The sequence below is a fragment of the Gracilinanus agilis genome, chromosome 3, assembly GCF_016433145.1.
Source record: "Gracilinanus agilis isolate LMUSP501 chromosome 3, AgileGrace, whole genome shotgun sequence".
Lineage (NCBI taxonomy): Eukaryota > Metazoa > Chordata > Mammalia > Didelphimorphia > Didelphidae > Gracilinanus > Gracilinanus agilis.
The window spans coordinates 493,809,201-493,830,882 of NC_058132.1; the positions used below are offsets into that span (position 1 = coordinate 493,809,201).

A 21,682-nucleotide genomic window follows, 5' to 3' on the forward strand; every position below is an offset into this window, starting at 1 on the left:
AGAAAAAGAAAATGAAGGAGGTAACAAAACTATTACACTTTGCAGATCATATGATGGTGTACTTAGAGAATCCTAGAGAATCAACTAAAAAACTAGTTGAAATAATTAATAACTGTAGCAAAATTGCAGGATGCAAAATAAACCCACAGAAATCATCACCATTTCTATAGATTTCCAACAAAGTCCAGCGGCAAGAGTTAGAAAGAGAAATTCTATTTTAAATCACTCTAGACCAGTGATGGGCAAACTTTTTAAAGAGTGGGCCAAAGGAAAGGAAATGCTCATCTGTCAGTCTGTTTCTAAGGCAACTCTTTCGAAGTTTCATTGTATTGTATCCTACTCATTGTATTCGTCAGATTAGGAATAATGTCACACAGCCAGATAGAACATCTCAGGGGGCTGCATCTGGCCTGTAGGCCATAGTTTGCCCATAACTGATCCAGGACAATTCTGAGAGAGAATGCTATCTAGCTCCAGAGGAAGAACTGTTGGAATCAGAATGCAGGTAAAAGCACATGGTTTTTCATTTGTTCATTTTTGTTTATGTTTTTGAGTTTTGGTTTTAGAGGATTACTCACTCACAACAATGAACAATATGGAAATATGTTTTGCATGATAATACATGTATAATTCAGATCAAATCTCCTGCCAGCACTGGGAAGGGGAAAGAAAAGGAGGGAAAGAAAGGGAGGGAGGAAAATAAAGTCAGTCATATAACTTAGGAAAAGTTAAGTAGAAATTTGTTATTGCAGGTAATTGGTAAAAAAATTACAAAATATATGTATTTATTTTTTTGTTACATTTGTTTTACCCCTCCCTCCCAGCCCTACACTAGAGACCAACATTTGCCACAACCATATATGTGAAACTGTACTTTGATATATCAGGTTTATCCCTGAAGTTGGAGATCATCTTCCTTCATAAATCTTTTGTAGTAGCTTAGTTATTCGCATTTACTATTTGAAGAATATTACTGATTCTGTATACAATATTCTTTTTGCTTGGTTTGTTTCATTCTTCAGTGTATTATGCAATGTTTTCCATGTTTTTTTTCAAAGAATCAACTTGTTCATCATTTCTTATAGCACAGTGGTATTTCATAACAATCAAATACCATGAGTTGTTCAGCCATTCACCAACTGATGGCTATCTCCTCAATTTCTGGTTTTTTGCCATCACAAAGAGACTTATTATAAATATTTTAGAACATTTTTCTTTAGCCCTGGTCATCTTGGGAAACAGACCTAATAGTAGTATCTCTGGGTCAAAAGCCATACATGGTGTTTTCAGCTCTTTGGGCATAATTCCAGGTTGCAATCCAAAATGGTTGGATCATTTCACAGTTCCACCAGCAGTGTATCAATGTCCCAGTTTTCCAATATCCTCTGCAATACTTGTCATTTCCCTCATCATCATTTTAAGCAATCTTATAGTTGTTTTAATTTGATGTAGAGCATTTTCATATGATTATATATACTTTTGATTTGAAGTAGGCTGTGTATCATTCAGTAGACAGTGCAGTGTTTATCTCATTCTGGTTTGAAAGATGCAGCTCTGTAGTGGAACATGGGTACCGTTTAGGTGGCATACGATACCTTACATTTTTCCAGAACTTTGTTTTTGCTGAATGCGATCCCTCCACAGAGTCCCCTTTCCACTGCAACACTCCATGTTTCTGCTTAAGGTATTTAATTGATTCTGGCATGTCTGTATAGTCTTGAATTTTCTCTAATTCAATGAGTATGACTTTCATTCCATCCTGGATGAGGGCATTGTAGATAGTGATCTGTTCTTCAGACATGTTCTTTAACAGACCATAACTTGAACATTCTGGGACCAAAATGATTATCAGTCTTCTGCTTAGCTTTATATTTTCATCAATAACATTGATCACAGCTGAAAATAATGGAAGAAGGTAAGTGGACTTTTGAAGATACTGCCTGTCTTTTTCAGATCTCATTTCTATTAAAAAGATAGAAATGTAATATGAGAAGTCAGTCCAAAAGACTGGCACTTATAATCCATTTGTAATAAAATATGCAAATCCATCTCAAACTTGTAAGAGATGTGACAAGTTATCTAGTCCTACCAGTACCTAAATATGAATCCCTTCTAAAATATCCTTGCATCCAGTCTCTTCTTGAAGACCTCCTATGAAAGGAAATGCAAATACTTTTAAGCAGATACTATAATTTTACTTAGAAATAAAAAAAAATTCATTCTACTAGCTCTATCTTCTTTTGCCTTGGGAATCAAAAAATACATTGCACTAATTGATCTTTTAGGCATTCTTTGAAAAAATAAACAAACAACAAACCTTTACTTCCCATCTTAGAATCAATACTGTGTATTGGTTAGAAGTCAGAAGAGCTGCCAATGTAGACAATGTAGGTTAAGTCACACAGCAAGGCAGTGTCTGAAGACTGGCTTTCAATCCACTGAGTTGCCCCCCACTTTTGAGATAGTCTTAATTAATTCATCAAATATTTTTGAGTATCTACTATATGTGGGTCTCTGAATATATAGAGACAATAGTGAAATAGATCTTTCTCATTATGAGAGAGGAAGGCAGCAGGGATAGATACACAGAAGAAAAATTTAAAAACAGAACATGCTCCTGATATTCCTCAACTAAGAAGCTGTTCTCTCTACAATTACTTCTTACTATGACTTTGGTAAAATTCACATGATTTATGAGTGCATGATGATTATATAAATGTGCTAACGAGGAGAGGGATAAACACTTGATTTAATTCCTACTTCTTTGGGGGAGGGGAAATGATCTCCCAGTTTAAAGTATTTGAAGGGGTTTGTTGATCTTGACATCCATAATAAAATTTCACAATATGACTGGGATACCAAGGAAAACCTCAAATTTATTTTAAGACAAACCTGAAAATGGCCAATACATAGAAATAAAAAATGAATGCAAACATCTATCACATGTGCATATGAAAGAAAAAGTGATTTCAGTCATTTACATAAAATAGTTTCTATGGGGAAGGGTGGGGATAAAGGGAAAAAAGTATAAAGAAGTTAGAGGATGAGTCATACATGTTGGTTACCTATTTCCAACACTACAAAACAGGAATCAACTTTGAATATCTAAACCGTAACCTGGCCCCAGTCATAAATTTATAGATCAAGATCTGTAAGAAACTTCAGAAGTCATCTTGTCTATTTCCATCATTTTACAGATGAGAAAAGAGAGTCCCAAACTTGCCCAAGGTCATGCAACTATTAAACATTAGGAACAGATTTCAATTCTGGGCCTAAATAGCTTTAGACCTAGTTCACTTTCCACTATATGACACCATCTTTGGGATACTTGGCTATAAATCCTGGTTAGACACTATAAAACAAAAGATGACCATTTTCTTTTCCACAAGGTTTCCTGTAAATATTCTATTACCTTGCAATCCTTAGTTCCAATGGCTAATCTAGTCCTCACATCCAAAACTAGATTCACCTTATCTCCATGAGGAAGACTTGAAACTGTATGTTCTCACTCTAATCTTAACCTGAGTTTGAAATCAAACACAGCCCCTTCATGTTGTCTAGATGCCGCGTCTATGAAATTTCTCAAGTTCCAATGAGAATGGCATTTTGGAATGACAAGGGAGAGACAACATTCTTTTAAAATAAAGAGGTAGGAGAATTTCTTTGATTAAATCATTTCAGACATACCTTGTCCTGGTAAGTCATCTCTTCCAAATATAAACAATTTGTACCCACACTGTCTCTCCAAGACTTCAGGCAGGATCTTCAGCACCAAAATGTTCATGTGTTGTCCTTGGCTTTCAGTTTTAGGTTTTGGGTATAAGACATAAGCATCATAGAGCTTGCCATCTGAAAAATAAATGGACACTCATAGACTCTCTTCTTTTAGTAAAGGAGATAGTGAAAGTGTTGCACTTCAAAGGGAAGTTGGAGCAGGGGAAGAATAAAGAATGGAATTAATCGAAGCTAATTTTATCCTTTTTTAACTTTTACCTTCCATCTTAAAATCTTAGCTGTATATTGGTTCCAAGGTAGAAGAATGGTAAGGGCTAGGCAATAGGGGTTAAATGTCTTGCCCAGGGTTACAAAGCTAGGAAGTGTCTGAGGTCAAATTTAAACCGAGGACCTCCCATCTCTAGACCTGGCTCTCAATCCACTGAGCCACCCAGCTGCTACTTGAATCCTTTTTTTTTTTTTAAATGCTTATCTTCCATCCTAGAATCAATACTATGCATTGCTTCCAAGGCAGAAGAGTGGTAAGGGCTAGCAGAGAGGTTAAGTGACTTGCCCAGAGTCACATAGCTAGGAAGCGTCTGAGGTCAAATTTGAATCCAGAACCTCACGTCTCTGGACTTGACTCTCAATCCCCTGAGCCACCCAGCTGCCCCCTGGATACTTTTTAAAAGCTATAAAAGTGAAGATATCTGGTCTAGAATTTTCAGTGACTTCTAGAGCCAACCAAATAATGTTTAAAGTCATCTGTCTGGCATTCAAAGCCTTTTACAATCTGTCTCCTTTTTTAGCCTTATCTCCTATTATTCTATATTAAGGCAAGTTTGTGAACTTGGATGGAAAATATACATATATATCTTTATTTTTACTAACATCTAACTGACATTTAGGATTTAAAAAATATTTTAAAATATTATGCTTAGAAGGAATCCAGAGCCTTCACTTGCTTACAAAGGGGACTATAACACAAGGAGATTTTAGAACTCTTCATTTACATTATATACTCTGTATCCCAGTTAAGTTCAACTTTTTTCTGCTCTCTGCCCAAAATACACACTATGCTTTCATGTCTCTGGACCTTTGGTCATGCTTTTCTCTAGGTTCAAAATATCCCTACTGCCAACTTTCCATTTATTCAATCCCTATTCATGCCAATTCCTATGCATGCTTTAAATTCCAACTCACATGCCACACTAGGAAGCCTTTTTTGATAGAAAATGGAATGCCATTACTGACCAGGAGCAACTCTCTAACACACTGTCATGTAATAGTGTGTGCTTTAGTCATCGACGTATGTAATGTAATCCTAGGCTCTAATCCTCTTGAGGGCAAGGATCCTGATTAATTCTATTTTTTTTTCTCTCTTCTTGGGTCTAGCAGAGTTCTCTGAATACCACAGATGCTTACTAAATGTTTGTTGCTATATAAATTTTTCATGAACTCCAACCTTAAATCTGTTATCCTACTGGCCAAAGTTATAGTGGTGATTCCCTCACCAGGCTAGAACTTGCACAGGCGGGTCAAGCAGTGAATAGAGCAAGGGACTTAAAGTCAGGAAATTTTGGGCTAAAATCCAGTCTCAGGGAGCAGCTAGGTGACTCAATGAATTGAGGGAGGAGCAGTCCTAGGTTAAATGTGGCCTGAGATATTTCCTGCTGTGTTGCCCTTGGACAAGTCATTTAATTCCAGTTGCCTACTTCTTATCTCTCTTCTGCCTTGGAATCAATAAAATACTTAGTACTGACTCCAAGATGGAAGGTAAGGATTAAAAAAAAATCCAACCTCAGAATATAGCTGTATAACCTTAGACAAGTTGCTTGATGGAGATAATAATAGCACCTACTTCCCAAAGTGGGAATTATCTTTCCTCAAACTATTTTTCAAACACTTCCTAGTTGTGTGATCCTGGGCAAGACTCAACTCCAGTTGCATAGTCCTTAGTCATGAAGCCTTGGAACCAGTACTTAGTATTGATTCTAAGATAGAAGATAAGGGTTTTAAAAAATTCATAATTGAACGAAATGCTGAATTTCACTTAGAGATGAATGATAATGAGATGTAATTTTTTTTCCTTATCTGAGGTCATGTGCCCCAGAAATCATAGAGTTTTAAAATGATCCATGGACACCAGGTTAATAATTCTTTTTTTTTTTCAGGTTAATAATTCTTAAAATATATCATGCTTGTCCCTGAATTATCAAAACAACTTTCCTAATCAGGATATTTGGAGATCATCTCAAAATCCAACTCCCACTGCTTAAAAAAGGCATGTAATCCATTCTGAGCATAAAGTGGAATTGTGTAAGAATGTGTGTGAGGGAGTATGCTTGGGTGACACTCAAAACTACTAGAATCATACTGACTTGAAGGAGTTGCCACCTCCACACCCTCTTTGTCCCATCTACAAAGCATGGCTTTCATTGCTAGTTCCTGATATATTCCAGTTTGCAAAACCTAGGTGAGTCACCTTTGCATTCATTATATTTGGGTCCAATGGAGTGGGAGGTGGTGATTAAGTTCCATTGAATTACCACATGGGCAGTCAGGACAAAACAACTACCAGCTCAGCTTTTAAAAATAGGCATGGCATACTAACCAGTAGACTGATTTTTTTTTCCTTCTTAATTAATTGATATGAAGTAGAACTAATCAAGAACAAATCTGCTGTAGGAACTCAAAACTTGAGCTGGGCATTGGCCAATTCTGCTGTTGTCATGATAACATGATAACAACAACACTAACTAGCATTTATGGGGCGCCTTTAGGTTTGCAAAGTGCTTTATAAATAAGATGCACAAAAATGCATTTAAGGGAACAACAGCTAGGTGGATCACTGGGATAGAGCACCAGACCTGAAGACAGGAGGGAGGTCTAGGGTTCATATCTGGACTCAAACATGTTCTAGCTTGTGACCCCGGGCAAGTCACATAACTTCATTTGCTTAGCTCTTACTGCTCTTCTGCCTTGGAACTTATACCTAGTATCAATTCTAAAACAAATGGTAAGGGCCAAAAAAAATCTTTGAATTTAAGCTCCCTATTTCACTTTCATCTTAGTATCTCCACTGTCTAGAACATTTTAGGCTTAATAAATGCTTATTAATTGATAAAATATCATATGGTAACTTTCTGCCCAAATAACAAAACCTCACTAAAATCAAACAACACTAAGTTTGAATTTGCAATAATTCATATATACTGAACTAATTTTTCCATCATGATGCAGTGGAAAAACTGGAGTAAGGAGACCTGGTTTTAAATACTGGCTCTGCTTATGGGAACTGGAAGAACATGAGCAAAAAGACTTTAGATCTCTGGGCTTTGGTTTTCCTCATTTTTAAAATAACACGGCTAGATGGAAAGACAGCTAAGATCTCTTTCTGTTTTAAATCTATGATTATATGATTCCACAACTTCCATGAAAAGACAGCTTCCTACTCAAATTGATTTTTGTTGAGTCATTTTTCAGTCGTGTCTGATTCTTCGTGACCACTTTTCTGGTTTTCTTGGCAAAGGTACTGCAGTGGTTTGCCATTTTCTTCCCCAGCTCATTTGACAGATGAGGATCCAAGGTAAACAGAGTTAAGTGATTTGCCCAGATTGGAGAGAAAGTGCTGACCTACATATAAGGAGGGAATTTCCTCACCTGGGAGTTCCCTATAACACAGAAGTCAAGAGTTCAGTCGAAATCCTTGTTTTCTTATGTGCCTCAGATGCAGTGTAGAGGTGACTGGGGCTGAATTTGAGCTCAAGAAGATGATTTTTCCTAACTCCCAATCTGGGCTCTATCCTCTGAACCACCTTGCTGTCTACTCAGATTAAATTAGTACAAGTTCTCCTATATTCCTCTTTCATTAAATTTTCCAGATTAGTGTTCTTCAATGCAAATTTTCGACAGATAACCAGCATGAGTTCCTACAATCTTTTTCTCAGAGAAGGAACAAAGAACTAGGGCGGGTTCTTAGTCTGATTTAGGGTGATGATCAACCAAGTAATAAACATGCAATTATTAAAGCAGCATTGCTTATTGTATAAAAAGTCAATCTAGAAGCCAGGAAGACCTGTCTTACCTCTGACATGTACTGTCTGTCTATGTAACCCTGAACTAATCACTCAGTCTCTCTTTGCTCTCTAGGGAATTCTCTAAGACTATAAATTGAAGAGAAAGTGCCAATATACATAGAAAGAGGCAATTTCCTCACCTGTGAGTTCCCTATGTCAATGATGTCATGGGTTCAGTCTCTATTCCTATCCTGTTATGTGCCCCAGATACGTGTGGATCTTCAGAAACAAGGCAATGCAATAAATAGTCTTTGCCCTCAAAGAGTTCATTCTAATGGAGAAGATAAATAAATGTATACTTATAAGATACAACAAAGTAGAAAGAAGGTAATCTGAAGGCGAAAGTCATTAAACTCTTCAATCACTTGAAGGATCACCACAACAGCCTTTAGATAAGCGATGAAAGTATTCATCCTAAATTATCTTTTTCTACTTCTCAAGTCACTTAACAGAAATTTTTAGGTATCAGCTTCTTTCCCCCTTCTTCACATGGAAAAAAATGCGTAACTCAAGTACTTAAAAATAATATTGAGGGGGCAGCTGGGTAGCTCAGTGGATTGAGAGCCAGGCCTAGAGACGGGAGGTCCTAGGTTCAAATCCGGCCTCAGACACTTCCCAGCTGTGTGACCCTGGGCAAGTCACTTGACCCCCATTGCCTACCCTTACCAATCTTCTACCTATAAATCAATACACAGAAGTTAAGGGTTTAAAATTTTTAAAAAAATAATATTGAGTTTGAATTACTTTGTATTCTCCAAGTTATTAAATCTGACCTCTGCTAAATTATGGCAAGCCACTGAAGTTTTAAGGAAGCTTTCACAAACCTTTTTGATCCATTTTCGGGTTTTGACAAGTCAAAATTTTGCTTTTACAATACAACGAATATGAAAAAGATGCTCAAATCAAATCAATGTTCAAAATGCTCAAAATGAAAGAAAATATGATGAAGATTATCCCTAGTTACAACTACCATCTGTGCAGCATTTGTAGTTTGCAAACCTAGAAATTATATGAGGAGATGTATGTAGGGGAGGCTGGTGCAGAGAGATAGAGGCAGTACTTTGGCCCTCTTTATTCCAAGGTCTTTTAATCGAATTGCAGATATTTGCAGGATTTCCCAGAAACCTCTAAAGGTTCATAAAACAAGACATTTAAAATATAAAATCTTGTGAGAATAAGAGAAAGAGAAGTCACTGTCAACTGTTTCCTTTTATCTTTTTACATATCTAAAAAGTGAACTACTGTAAATACTCCCTTTATCACAGGTAGTTCCTCAGAAAGAAGGCACTGATGATCAGTTTATTTTACAAACACCAAAGGATTAAGTTGTCATAGGATCATAAATATGGAGCTGGCAGGAACCATTTAGGTCATTGGATCCAACCCCCTCATGTTACAGATGAAAAAGCAGAAGTCTTGAGAGGTCAAGTTACTTTTTGTTCCTAATCCTTCTGTAAGGAGCTGTGCTCCTTTTGGGACCTGATTAACCTTTGCTGCTGGGCTTACTAAATGTAAACTGAGTTTTTAGTGTCTCATAGGGCACTAGTTTATGCTTAAAAATCAGCTCTCCCCCCAAAAGTGACAGACAACATACTTTCAAACAACCTGCATTATTAACATTTTCTCCATAATTTTCTTAAGTCTAGAAACCAACAAAACAATAAATCAAGTCCTGATTTGTGAAGGACTGATTTCCCTGATGTAAATGATCACACAGGTTTTTACACTCACCTGATTAAGAATTGTCTCTACCAATGAAATCATGGGTTCAGACTGAAAAAATAAAGACCCTTGATAACAAGGTAATTTTCTTTTAATCACCCAGACTTACCTTCTCTACTCAAAGTGGAATGAAAGGTGCTCCGATACCAAAGTACAATGTCAATCTTGACAACATAGTAGGTGCACATTACAAATATAATCATAAACAATACAGCAAAAGTCCCTCCTATTAGGTACCCTCGAACATTTGGAGCTATACAGCAAGAAAAAGACAAAAGATATTGTAGAATTTATTTAAAATCGATTGCCTATAAATCACAAATTATGGTTCTTTAAAGTCTTCTGGATGCTAAGTATAATGCTCCTAATATTTAAAAATATTAAGCTAATATTTCTGTCAGGTTCTTGTCAGGTTCTTGAAAAACACTCTGGAAAATTGTTCTTTGGTCCTGAAATTAAGTATCTTTGGCATATGAGACAAGAGAAAAGCTGGTTAAGGTCATCTTCTATTATAGTGTCTTTAATTTCTTCTCCAATATTTCAGAAGTAGGTAGCAATAATAGATATATTTCCCAGAGGTTTAGTTGAGGAATTCATGAGAAAGAGCTAATATTATATATCAAGTAATACTTTATTATTGATAAAGTCTTCTTTTAAAAGGTCATATCTAAGGCTTTTTGACTCTCAAACTAACTCTCAATGACACTATCTCCCCTATGTCATAAATCTATGAAATACTCTTTAACAAGAATATGGGAAGAATCATATGACTAAAACTTATGTTCAGTCTTTTTTCAGCCCTGTCTAATTCTTTATGACCCCATTTGAGATTTTCTTGTTAAAGATACTGGGGTGATTTGCCATGTCCATCTCCATCTTATTTTGTAGATGAGGAAACAGAGGTAAATAGAGTTAAGTGACTTGTCCAAGGTCACACAACTAATAAGTGCCCAAGGCCAGATTTGAACTCAGGAAGATGAGTCTTCCTGACTCCAGGCCCAGCACTCTATCCACCGAGCCACCTAGCTGTTCCTCTCTGGAAATGTTTTTTGATTTAAAAGTCTACTGTTAATAATAAGGACAACAAAAATATTAGTTATCAGGACCCCCATCAAGATGCAGAGAAATGATCTGGTGTAAGGTAAATAATAAATTCTTATTTATTGATTACTTCCTCTGGGATCTGTGGCACTATCTACAAACTACAAATTCTCATATGACTCCAGTCAGATTGATATTCTCTCCCCCCCTAGAGAATGAGTATAGTAGGATAGAGAGAAGAAATTTCTCAGAATGAACATTCATAAGTACTGTCTTGTCAAAAGATTCCAGAGACCCAAAATGAAATAAAGAATGGAAAAAAGAAAAAGAAAAAAAAGCCAGGTATATTGAGGGAATGGTAAGAGAAAGGGACATGAGTGCAAAAGGAAAGAATGAGTTCACCTTGAACTCAAGTAAATGAAAAATATTCTGAAAAGCACCTTGGAAGGATGATCTAGAAGATGGTATTCCAAAAGGAAGAGCAGAGTTAGGTAAATTTTATGAAGAAATGGAATGACAAAGTATACATCTTCTACTGACTCATGGGAGAAATTTCAGGGGAAAGATAGGAAGGAAAGTTAAAAAGTTATAAAGACCAAAGAGTCATGGAATGACCAAAGAACCAAGTTCATGGGTATTCCCAGAATCACCTCTTAAGATCTCGGTGCCGAGCAGACCCAGTGGCCCCTATTCTCTTCAACCTAAAATAACAGGAGATTGGAACTGATTCATTCAGTCCCACACTTCTTGTTTTTTCCCCTTCTATTATTAATTTTTCCATAGTTAGTCAATGGAAGAACATGGAGACACAAACCTAGATTTTATGACTTCCAGTTCAATAGTTTTCACTACTTCTATTTTGTATGGTCAGCCATTTTGCAAACCAAGAACCCTATCAAATATGAACCCCAGCTCTTTACTACTTCTTCTACTGTTATTCTTAATAAATACAAGTTAAAGCATTCAGTCTTACTTGTCTCACATAAATTTTCTTTTAAAAAATAATTCTGCACATTCCAAATTGCACTTATCATTTTGGCCCATTACCTGGATGTTTGAGCATGATAAATGCTGCCGATGATCCAGATAGACATATAAAAGGACGGTCATAATCTTCTTGTCTTACCTCTGAGAAGCTGATATTTACAGTATAGAAAATATATTTTTCACCGCAAGCAACCTCTGTTCTGTGAAAGGATAGAGCAAATTATATTTTAAATATATGTTTGAGGAAATACTATCCTTTGTATATTTGCATTTTAATACCTGTTAGACTCATGACTTCTTCTTTAGGATATAATCTACCTTATTGAAGAATGTATTCCCCCATGTTGCATTGATGCTACTCAGAGAATTTGGGATTATGTACTACCTCTTATCCTTACTAACTTTTTGTGACCCTGGGCAAGTCATCTAACTTCAGGGCTTCAGAGGTGCATTCTAGCTCTTGAATTCCTATCTTATGATTCTATGAACTTAGCAGATGGTTGTAGAAAATAAAAATAAATGTAGAAATAAATAGATTACATCAGCAAGCAATGATTTCTTTGTCACTTCAAGTAGAGGCTAACTGACTGTTGGAGACGTTTAGAAGAATCATCCTAGAAGATCTCTGAGATTTTTAAAGAATATGAATACTTACTCTACTCCTTCTCTAATTCGACTAGAATTGAGAAAGTCTACAAAAGTGCCATTGACTTTCCAACTTCTATGATGTGAATTCCCTTTCCAGTCTTTTATACTACAGTTCACGATAAGTGGAGAACCTATAAAGCAAAATTGACTGAGTAAATATTTTAATTCTTCAAATTCTAAGCAGATTAGAAAAAAAAAGACCAAGTCCAAATGATTCATGTTTCTATTGTTTTTTTATTTAGTCAATAAAATTTATTTTCTTTCTACTTCAAATATTTTTTAATTTTTAAAAGCAGAACATAAATCCCAAATAAGTCATATCAGCAGCACATGCATCCAACCTAATACTATATCTTAGACAGTGGTACCAAGGAATGCATCTTTCTCCTTCCATCATAAACCTCAAAAAGTTAAGATTGTATAGGTAAAGTGTTACAGTGGGGAAAGTGCTATATTTGAAGTCATAGGACCTGGATCTGAATTCAGACTCATTTACTCCCTCTGTGACCTTAAACAAGTCACACTCTGGGCCTTGGTTTCCTCATTTTGTTAAATGTTGAGATTGGATGAGATAATCTCTAAATTCTTCTCTAACTCTAAATTTATGGTCCTATGAGATACCATTCAAGTGGGAATTTGTAAGCTATAGTTTTAGCAGTATAGATCTATAGAGTACATTGAACTTGTGTAATTCATTCTCCCAGGGATCAAATCAGCAAGTATATTTTAAGGAAACTTATTTTATCATATATAAAATTAGGGGCAGGGAAAGTAATTAAATCCACGATGATACTAAACTCTCCCTAAACCTACTTATATCTATTTATATTTGAGGTTAATTAAGATCCATTTGTTTTCTATCTGTTGCATAAATGATACTTTTGTTTTGTCATTCTAAAGCTTTTTTTTCCCCTTCAAGTTTTCAGTGGAGATTCCTTACTCTAGAACTCTAGTATTTAGGCAACAAGTTCATATTAACCCAATGTTTGATATTCATAATTTTAAAGGGCTCAATCATAATACTTGCTTAGATGTGATATTTCCCCTCCTGAGGATATCCTTTTTGTCTATTCTTATATCGAAGCTAATCACTTATTTTAATTATCCTTCTCCGGACTTCAGCCAGCTTTGCTGTGCCTTTCATAAGATAAAGTACCTAGAAGGGTAAACAGCATTCCAGGTTCAGAGAGATTATGATTTTCTAGAAAGGGGAAATATTATGATTGACTTTGAGTCCAAATTTCATTCTTGATGGTACCCAGAATGTTGTTGGCCATTTTGCTTGAACAGTACCATAGACTAAAGGGTCACAATTCAGATATATCATCTTATAAGTATACTTCATATTGCTTTAAAAATGTACAAATATTTATAATCTCTTTCTCCCATTCTCCCCCACTGACAATTAAAAAACAAAAAATCACCTTGAACATAATCCAAAAAATCTCTCAATGATTTACCTAGCTAAGGTAGCAATCTAGCTGAAGCTTTCCTTTATATCATTTCTTATATCTCAATAATTCCATTATATTCATATACTACAATATGGTTAGCCATTCTCAAATAGGTGATCATTCCTTTATTTCTACTTGGGGGCTAGTGTGGAAAGACCTACTATAAATATTTTTATACATACAGGTCCTTTTCTTTCCCTTTGATCTCTTTGGTATGACCAAATAGGTCAAAAGGTATGTACATTAGTAACTTTGTGGACCCAATTCCAAATTGCTTTCTGGAACAGCTGGACCAATTCAAAGTAACACTAACAATGTGTAAGTGTGTTTGTTTTCCCATGACCCTTTCAACATTTGCTATTTTCCTCTTTTGTCACCTTAGATTGTCTAATAGGCATAAAGTAGAACATCGGAATTGCTTTAATTTGTATTCCTCCAATTACTAATTATTTGAAGGACTTAAAATTTTTCCTTATACATTGACTCATGTTTTCCTCACAATAAAACTCAACAAATAGCTTCTGTTCAATTTGTATTTATTGGGTTGGGATTTCACTAATAACAAAAATTTTGTTGGCTGTAATCTTGGAGAATTTTTTAATTATTCCTTTCAAAATTTATTATTTAAAAAAGAACAATTCAAGCATTCTAAAACATTGTCAACATTTCTTTTGATTCATATTCATATACTTTAAAGCCTCTACTTTTATGGCTCAATGTTATAGACTAGGGGTAAATTACAGCAGCAAGATAATGTTCGATAAACCCAAAGATTCAAGATTTTGGAACAAGAACTCACTATTTGACAAAAACTTCTGGGAAAATTGGAAAACAGCATGGGAAAATTAGGTTTAGATCAACATCTCACACCCTATACTAATATAAATTCAAAATAGGTAAATGACTTAAATATAAAGAGTGAAATCATAAATAAATCAGGTGAACATAGGATAGTACAACTATCAGATCTATGGGAAAGGAAGGAATTTAATATCAAACAAGAAATAGAGAATATTACAAGGTATAAAATGAATAATTTTGATTATATTAAATTAAAAAGGTTTTGTACAAACAAAACCAATGCAACCAAAATTCAAAAGTAAGCAATAAACTGGGGAAATAAATTTTGTAACAAAATTCTCTGACAAAGGTCTAATTTCCCAACTATATAAGAAACTACGTCAAATTTACAAAAAAATCAAGCCACTTCTCAAATGACAGATGGTTAAAGGATATGAATAAGCAGTTTTTGGTTGAAGAAATAAAACTAAGCACATGAAAAAGTGTTCTAAATCCCTCCTGATTAAAGAAATGCAAATCGAAACAACTCTGAGGTACCACTTCATACCTAGCAGATTGGCCAATATGACAGTAAGGGAAAAAAATAAATGGGAGGGGAACTGGTAAAATTGGGACACTAATACACTGCTGGTGGAGTTGTGAATTGGTCCAACCATTCTGGAAGGCAACTTGGAATTATGCCCAAAGGGCTTGAAAAGATTGCATGCCCTATGATCCAATTATACTACTACTGTGTTTGTATCCCAAAGAGATATAAAAAATTTTTACAAAAATATTTATAGCTGCACTTTTTGTGGTGGCAAAAATTTCGAAAATGAAGGAGTGTCCCTCAATTTGGAAACGGTTGAGCAAATTCTGGTATATGTTGGTGATGGAATACTATTAACCTGTAAGAAATAATGAACTGGAGGATTTCTATATGAACTGGAAAGATCTCCATGAATTGATGCAGAGTGAAATTAGCAGAATTAGAAGAACATTGTATACAGAAAGTGAAACATTGTGGAGCGATAAAATGTAACAGACTCATCTCTCTCTCTCTCTCTCTCTCTCTCTCTCTCTCTCTCTCTCTCTCTCTTTGTGTGTGTGTGTCTCTCTCTGTCTCTCTGTGTGTGTCTGTGTCTGTGTGTCTGTGTCTGTGTGTGTCTGTGTCTGTGTCTGTGTCTGTGTCTCTCTCTGTCTCTGTCTGTGTCTGTCTGTCTGTCTGTCTGTCTGTCTGTCTGTCTGTCTGTCTGTCTGTCTGTCTCTGCCTCTGTCTCTCTCTCCAGTGAGCCACCTGGCTGTTATACACATATTCTTAATACTAGTTACCACACAATGTTGTTCTTGTTTTCCATGTGCATATGAGTGAGTGTTGTGTTTTTTAAATCTTAAAGTACTTATTATTATTGTGGAAATACTATTTGTTGTTTGTTCCTTCATGATTTATTCTGTCCCTGCAAGTACTGACTTATTAGATTTTAAGACAGCAAGCAGGTCTTAGGGTCTCTTTAAAGACTCTGAACTTATGAATCTTCATGTGAATGTTTAATAAATATTCTTTTGTAATAACATTTTTGTTATGATGCTTCTGGGTATGAGAACTGTCAGATTATAAGATTAAGTAGAAACTCAGAAATCATAGCTAGTATTTTTTCTTCCAAGAAGGACGTGTTGATTCAATACACCTTGCTGAAGAGAGAGAACATTTTTTAGTCATAAGAATGAAGATAAGTTCCTTTCTCAGAGGATAAACTGTGAAGTTAGTAACTTAAAGACTATGGTATTTCCATGCTCTACTGAACCAGGACAATGTATCTAGATTTCAACAAAACATTTGATACTAGGCCATAAGTTCTCTTTATTTTTTCAACTGAGACCTTTCAGGATAAAAAGCACTTTTTTTTAAAGCTAGTTACTATAGCTCAGAACAAGTAGTTTCTGAAGAGTTTAGTATCTATTTGTATTCAAGCACAAGCCATGATGAACCAACAAAGTATACATGAATGTTTTCTATGCTGCTAAATGAAATCAATGTCAGCAGCTGCAGACACATGTAAGGAAGATTGTACTCTATGCACTGTTTCTCTCTTTATCTTCACAGAAAAATTTATTGTTTTCTAGGATTTCATTTTTTACTACATCTTAACTTGTTGCTCCTCAAGGAAATTACATTATAATTGTACTTCCAATAAATATGACTAGAATTCCAAAGCTTTTATAACAGCATCATAGCAGCATGTTATCACCACCATTTAAAATTATCTCTAGAGTCAATGATTTAGTAGTTTTAAAAATTCTACTTACCAAGCCTTACTTCAATGGAATTATTTTTTGGACTAAAAATTTCAGGTGTTTTCCTTGCTTCTGTGTTGCTTCCTGGAAAGAAAACACATCTATCTCATTGGAAAATTAAAACAAATTATTCATTTCCAATAACTTCAAAGAAAATTCTGAATCTCAAAAACTCCAACCCATAAATTCACATTTCAGCTTCTAGTACCCCCCAAATCACCATGACCTTTGTTATGATATAAGATTTAGATGCATTAAAAGGGGAGGTGTAGGGGATCTTTCTGGCTCTCATGTGACATAAGCTTCATGTCTATTAAAACTAGAGAGAGAGAGAGAGAAAAGCTATCAAAAGTGGGAAAGTTGCTTTAAAAAGGAATATTAATAGGGCAGCTGGGTAGCTCAGTGGAGTGAGAGTCAGGTCTAGAGACAGGAGGTCCTAGGTTCAAACCCAGCCTCAGCCACTTCCCAGCTGTGTGACCCTGGGCAAGTCACTTGACCCCCATTGCCCACCCTTACCAATCTTCCACCTATGAGACAATACACTGAAGTACAAGGGTTAAAAAAAATAAAAAATAAAATAAAAAAGGAATATTAATAAAAGGCTATGCTCTGATTTAATTATAATGATATCTATAAGAAATAATTAATACATTCTACAAATGAGCCTTGAGGCCAAATTTTCTCCTATCCACAGATAGATAGGAAAGGAGTCAGGGATCACCAGTACCTTGGCTCTCCAGAGATAGCTGAGCAGAACCAATACCATATGAATGCCCTCAGGCTCCTACAATCAATTTCAAAACTGATGTCAAAAGACCCGAATACAATAGTAAAGGCTAAGTGGAATGATTGCAGGACACTACATATACTCCTCACAATGAAGAGCTTGATTGTCTTCTGAGGGGGTGGATCCAAAAAAAACAGAACTTTTTTCCAAGACTTATTAAACAAATGACAACCACCCACTTGCAGTGATTCACAGGTACACAAATGACATTTCCAAAAAGAACCTAAAAAGCATTGTTAATGATTATGAAGTCTTGGGCAAAGAACTGATATTGGAAGTAATACCCTGGAATAGATTCTCTGCCAATAATTCTAGAGGCCTTCTATTGCCTCTCAGAAGTACTCCTAGAACCCTGACGGAGAAAATATAGCAAGCCAGCTACACTCTGCTGGTGTATATGTGGGCTGCGAAATTCCATTTCTAGAAGGAATTAGTAAAAGAGGATTAGAGAACACATAGAAAGATAAAATTACATGGTAGAAGACAACTAGGTGACTCAGAATATTGAGAGCTAGACTTAGAGATGAGAGATTTTCAATTCAAATATGACCTCAGATACTCAGACAGTAGTTGTGTGACCCTGGGTAAGTCACTTAACTCTCATTGCCTAGCACTTACCACTTTTCTGCCTTGGAACCAATTATATATTGATTGATTCCAAGGCAGAAGTTAAGGGTTTAAAAAAAGAAAGAACCAACATGTTTGTTGATAAATAGGCAGAGCAAGACAAATCTCATTTATCCATTAAGGTAGATGTGAGAAGTGCTATGAGTATAGTTTGTCTCTATTTCAGCAAACCTTTTGGTAAAATATATTATTTTGGGGGAGGAGATGAAGAGATGTGGATTAGATAGTAATGTAATCAATTGAATGCAGAACCACTTGGAAAGCCAACATGGTCAATGTCAACATGACAGAAGATCTCCAGTACAATACCTTAGAGATCTATGCTTGGCTTGATGTTTTTTAAAAATATCTTTATCAGCAACTTGGATAAAGACATTGGTGGTAGGTGCATCAATTTTCAGATGACATGAAGCTGGCAGAATTAGCTAACACACTAGATGACTTAATCAGAATGCAAAGGGATCTTGACAGGCTAAAATACTGAGCTGATTCTGACAACATGTAATTCTGTGAAGATAAATGCAAAGTTTTGAATTTGGGCTCAAACAAAAATTATCTTCACAATCATAATATGAGGTCAGCATTGATAGATAATAGCTCTAAAAAAAGTTCACATTTTCATGGGTCACAATCTCAATGTGAGTCAACAATGTGATATGGCAGCCAAAAAAGCTTTTCTAATCTTTGATTTCATTAAGAAAGTCATGGTTTCCGAGCATAGAGACATTTTAACTCCATTGGTCTTTAGTCTTATCAGACCTCATATTGTGTTCACTTCTAGGTGTCATGATTTAAGAACATTGTTTGGCTAAAGAGGGTTTAGAAGAAGGCAACCTGGTTGATAAGGAACCCTTATATCCCATCTCATGAAGATTGGTTGAAGGAAAGTAGTATGATTATCCAGGAGAAAAGACTCTGGAGGGAATTGTTTTCAAGTATTTAAAAGTCTGCCATGTAAAGAAAAGACTAGACTTCCACCCCCCCAATTAGTCCCAGAGGTTAAGGACCAATAACAATGGGTGGAATTTGCAAAGAGGTTTATTTAGGCTTGATCTTAGGAAAAACTTCCTAACCATTAAAGTCATCCTTAGGCTGTCTCAAGAGGTGGTAAGGCCTTCCTCCTTGAAGTCTTCAGGCAGAGCCTGGACAATCACTTATGAGGTATGTTATAGGGCAGTGATGGTGAACTTATGGCATGGGTGCCAAAGATGGCATGCAGAGTGCTCTCTGTGGGCACATGACTGCCCCCCAACTTCCCTTCCAAAGTTCATTACTAAAAAAGGCAGAGGGACTCAGGCAGAGCTGCTCCCCTCCCCCTCTCTACCACTCCTGACAACATTTTTTCACATCTGCTTCCCCTCTGCCCAGCAGCCCAATGGGAGCACACAGAGGGCAAGGTGGGAAGCTCACAGATGGCAGAGCTTGAAGGGAGTGGGATATGGAAGCCACTATACTGTGTTGAAGACATTCCTCATTTCCCCCATCCTTCTAACCAGCAGCCCAATGGGAGTGCTTCCTCCCTCCTCTGGGTGGGGTAAGGTGGGGCACACTCAGCATGTGCTGATGGGGAGGGGCACAACCCTCAGTCTCTGGTAATGGCACAAGCATGGTACTTGGTCTGGGGGGTGGGATGGGGTTGGGGCCAGCCACTCCATCTCTTAAAGGTTTGCCATCACTGTTATAGGGAATAACCCTTTTGTGCTTGTGTTGGACTAGACTGCTGAGGTCTCTTCCAATTCTAAAATTCTGTGATTCCCTTATATCATCCAATACTTTTCCCCATTATTTTTGGGAAGGATAATTTCAGATTCTTGTTTGCTGGCTGGCTAGGAAAAGAAGTTTTGGCAAATAACATCACATAAATATTCTGGCATTCAAATGAAGCTCAATGGAAAGCAGAAGCACTATAAGCATTTGCAAATACTCTAAGAAAAAGACGTTTCATATTATATCATACTTACGTTGTGTTGTGGAAATTCTATTTAAAATGTCATACTGTTTTCCCATGTATGTTAGCTTTGTTTTGCATAAATAAATTCCTGCATCCTCAGCTGTTGTATTATGAATATAGAGATCAGATTCAATAGGCACAAATTTCTTTTTATCTTCAATAGGTTTACATTCCTAAATACAAAAATTCATTTTGGGTCAGCAAGGTTATTGAGTTACTACAGTATTTAGTATTGTTGTAGGGATTATGGGGAATATAAAGGAAGTGTAAGTGTTGGTTTCTGACATAAGATTGAACAGTCTATCAGTACCAAGAGGAAAGGAATTCTAGATTCCCTAAGACAGAAGTGCTGGTACAAATCTCAGAAGGAACTTAAAGCTGTCCCTGATGAGGGAGGTGCTTATAAAATCAGGAGCCATGGTTGTATTAAAGTTCAGAAAGAAAAGGAAGACTTAAGCCTAATTCAGGCAATCAGTAGTCCCTAACAGGAAAGAAAGGAGAAAAGGTACTGGAGTTAAGGATCAAGGGAAATGGAATAGATAACAGGAGAAATGGAAAAATACTAAGCCAAAGTCAGAAAGTTACTACAACATGGCAGGCTATCATAGCACCTGAAAATAGACACATTTCTGGCTTAACAAGTTGGATATGTGGACTTAATCAATTATATTCTTACACTGCCTCACAAGAATGGATAGCTGGCATACTATGCAGAGAGGCTAATTAGAAAGTCTCAGAGTGAATCAAGATATCTAAAAGGTCAACAACAAAGCCAATGTGATATAGAAAAAAGGGAATAGAACTTGAAGTCATGAGACTTGTGCTTCATATCTGCCACTAAGCTTCATAACCTGTCAAACAAAGGGACTAGACTAGATGATCTGGAGTCACTTTCTGCTTTACAATTCTATGACTCTATGATAGTAAAAAGAAATGGACTAGGAGCAGCTAGGTGGCGCAGTGGAGAGAAAACCAGGCCTGGAGTCAGAATGACCTCTAATTCAAATCTGGCCTCAGACACTTCCTAGCTGTGTGGTGCTGGGCAAGTTATTTAAACCTTTGTTAGCCTTTGCTGTTTTTCTTAGAATTGATACTACTATAGAAAGCAAGGGTTAAAAAAAAAAGAAATGGGTTCACAAGGTAGATTGAAGTAAAAGTGGCAAAGAATTGGAAAGAGCCTTAGGTTTGGAATCAAAGAGAAGTGTTTCTATTGAAACTCTACTAGTTATGAACTGTATGATCTTGGTCAAATCAATTTCTCTGAGCTTCAGTTTCTTTGTAAAATGAAGATGATATCATCATTTGCAAAAATAATCAGTAGAGTTTAAAGCTGTTTACCTGTGCAAATGAGTGTATATTTCTATACTAATCCACTTGTGGTTACAAAAAATAGAAAATAGTTGGAAGGACAGACATTAATAACAGTTATCATCATTATAATCATTTCCTAAAAACATTTAAGCAGTGGAAATCACTTTCCATACCAAGGAGAATCAAAGATCATAGATACCACAGAAACCATAGAAACTAGCCAAGGAAAAAAATAAGGCAGTCAAAAGAAATAATCATTTAAAATGTGGACTATTTTGTCAACATT

At 36.0% G+C, this 21,682-nt stretch overlaps 1 protein-coding gene across 1 annotated transcript in view; it reads right to left on the reverse strand.

The window, feature by feature from the left end:
- Positions 1-1,501: 1,501 nt before the first annotated feature.
- The window catches only part of IL1RL2 (interleukin 1 receptor like 2), a 31,051-nt gene continuing 10,870 nt past the window's right edge, over positions 1,502-21,682 (reverse strand). Inside the window, exons 4-10 of the mRNA XM_044667043.1 lie at positions 20,096-20,258; positions 16,733-16,804; positions 12,199-12,322; positions 11,604-11,743; positions 9,625-9,768; positions 3,688-3,849; positions 1,502-1,896 (exon numbers count right to left, since the gene is read on the reverse strand). Of these exons, the coding sequence (XP_044522978.1) occupies positions 1,502-1,896; positions 3,688-3,849; positions 9,625-9,768; positions 11,604-11,743; positions 12,199-12,322; positions 16,733-16,804; positions 20,096-20,258 (1,200 nt within the window). The remainder of the gene's footprint in view (positions 1,897-3,687; positions 3,850-9,624; positions 9,769-11,603; positions 11,744-12,198; positions 12,323-16,732; positions 16,805-20,095; positions 20,259-21,682) is intronic.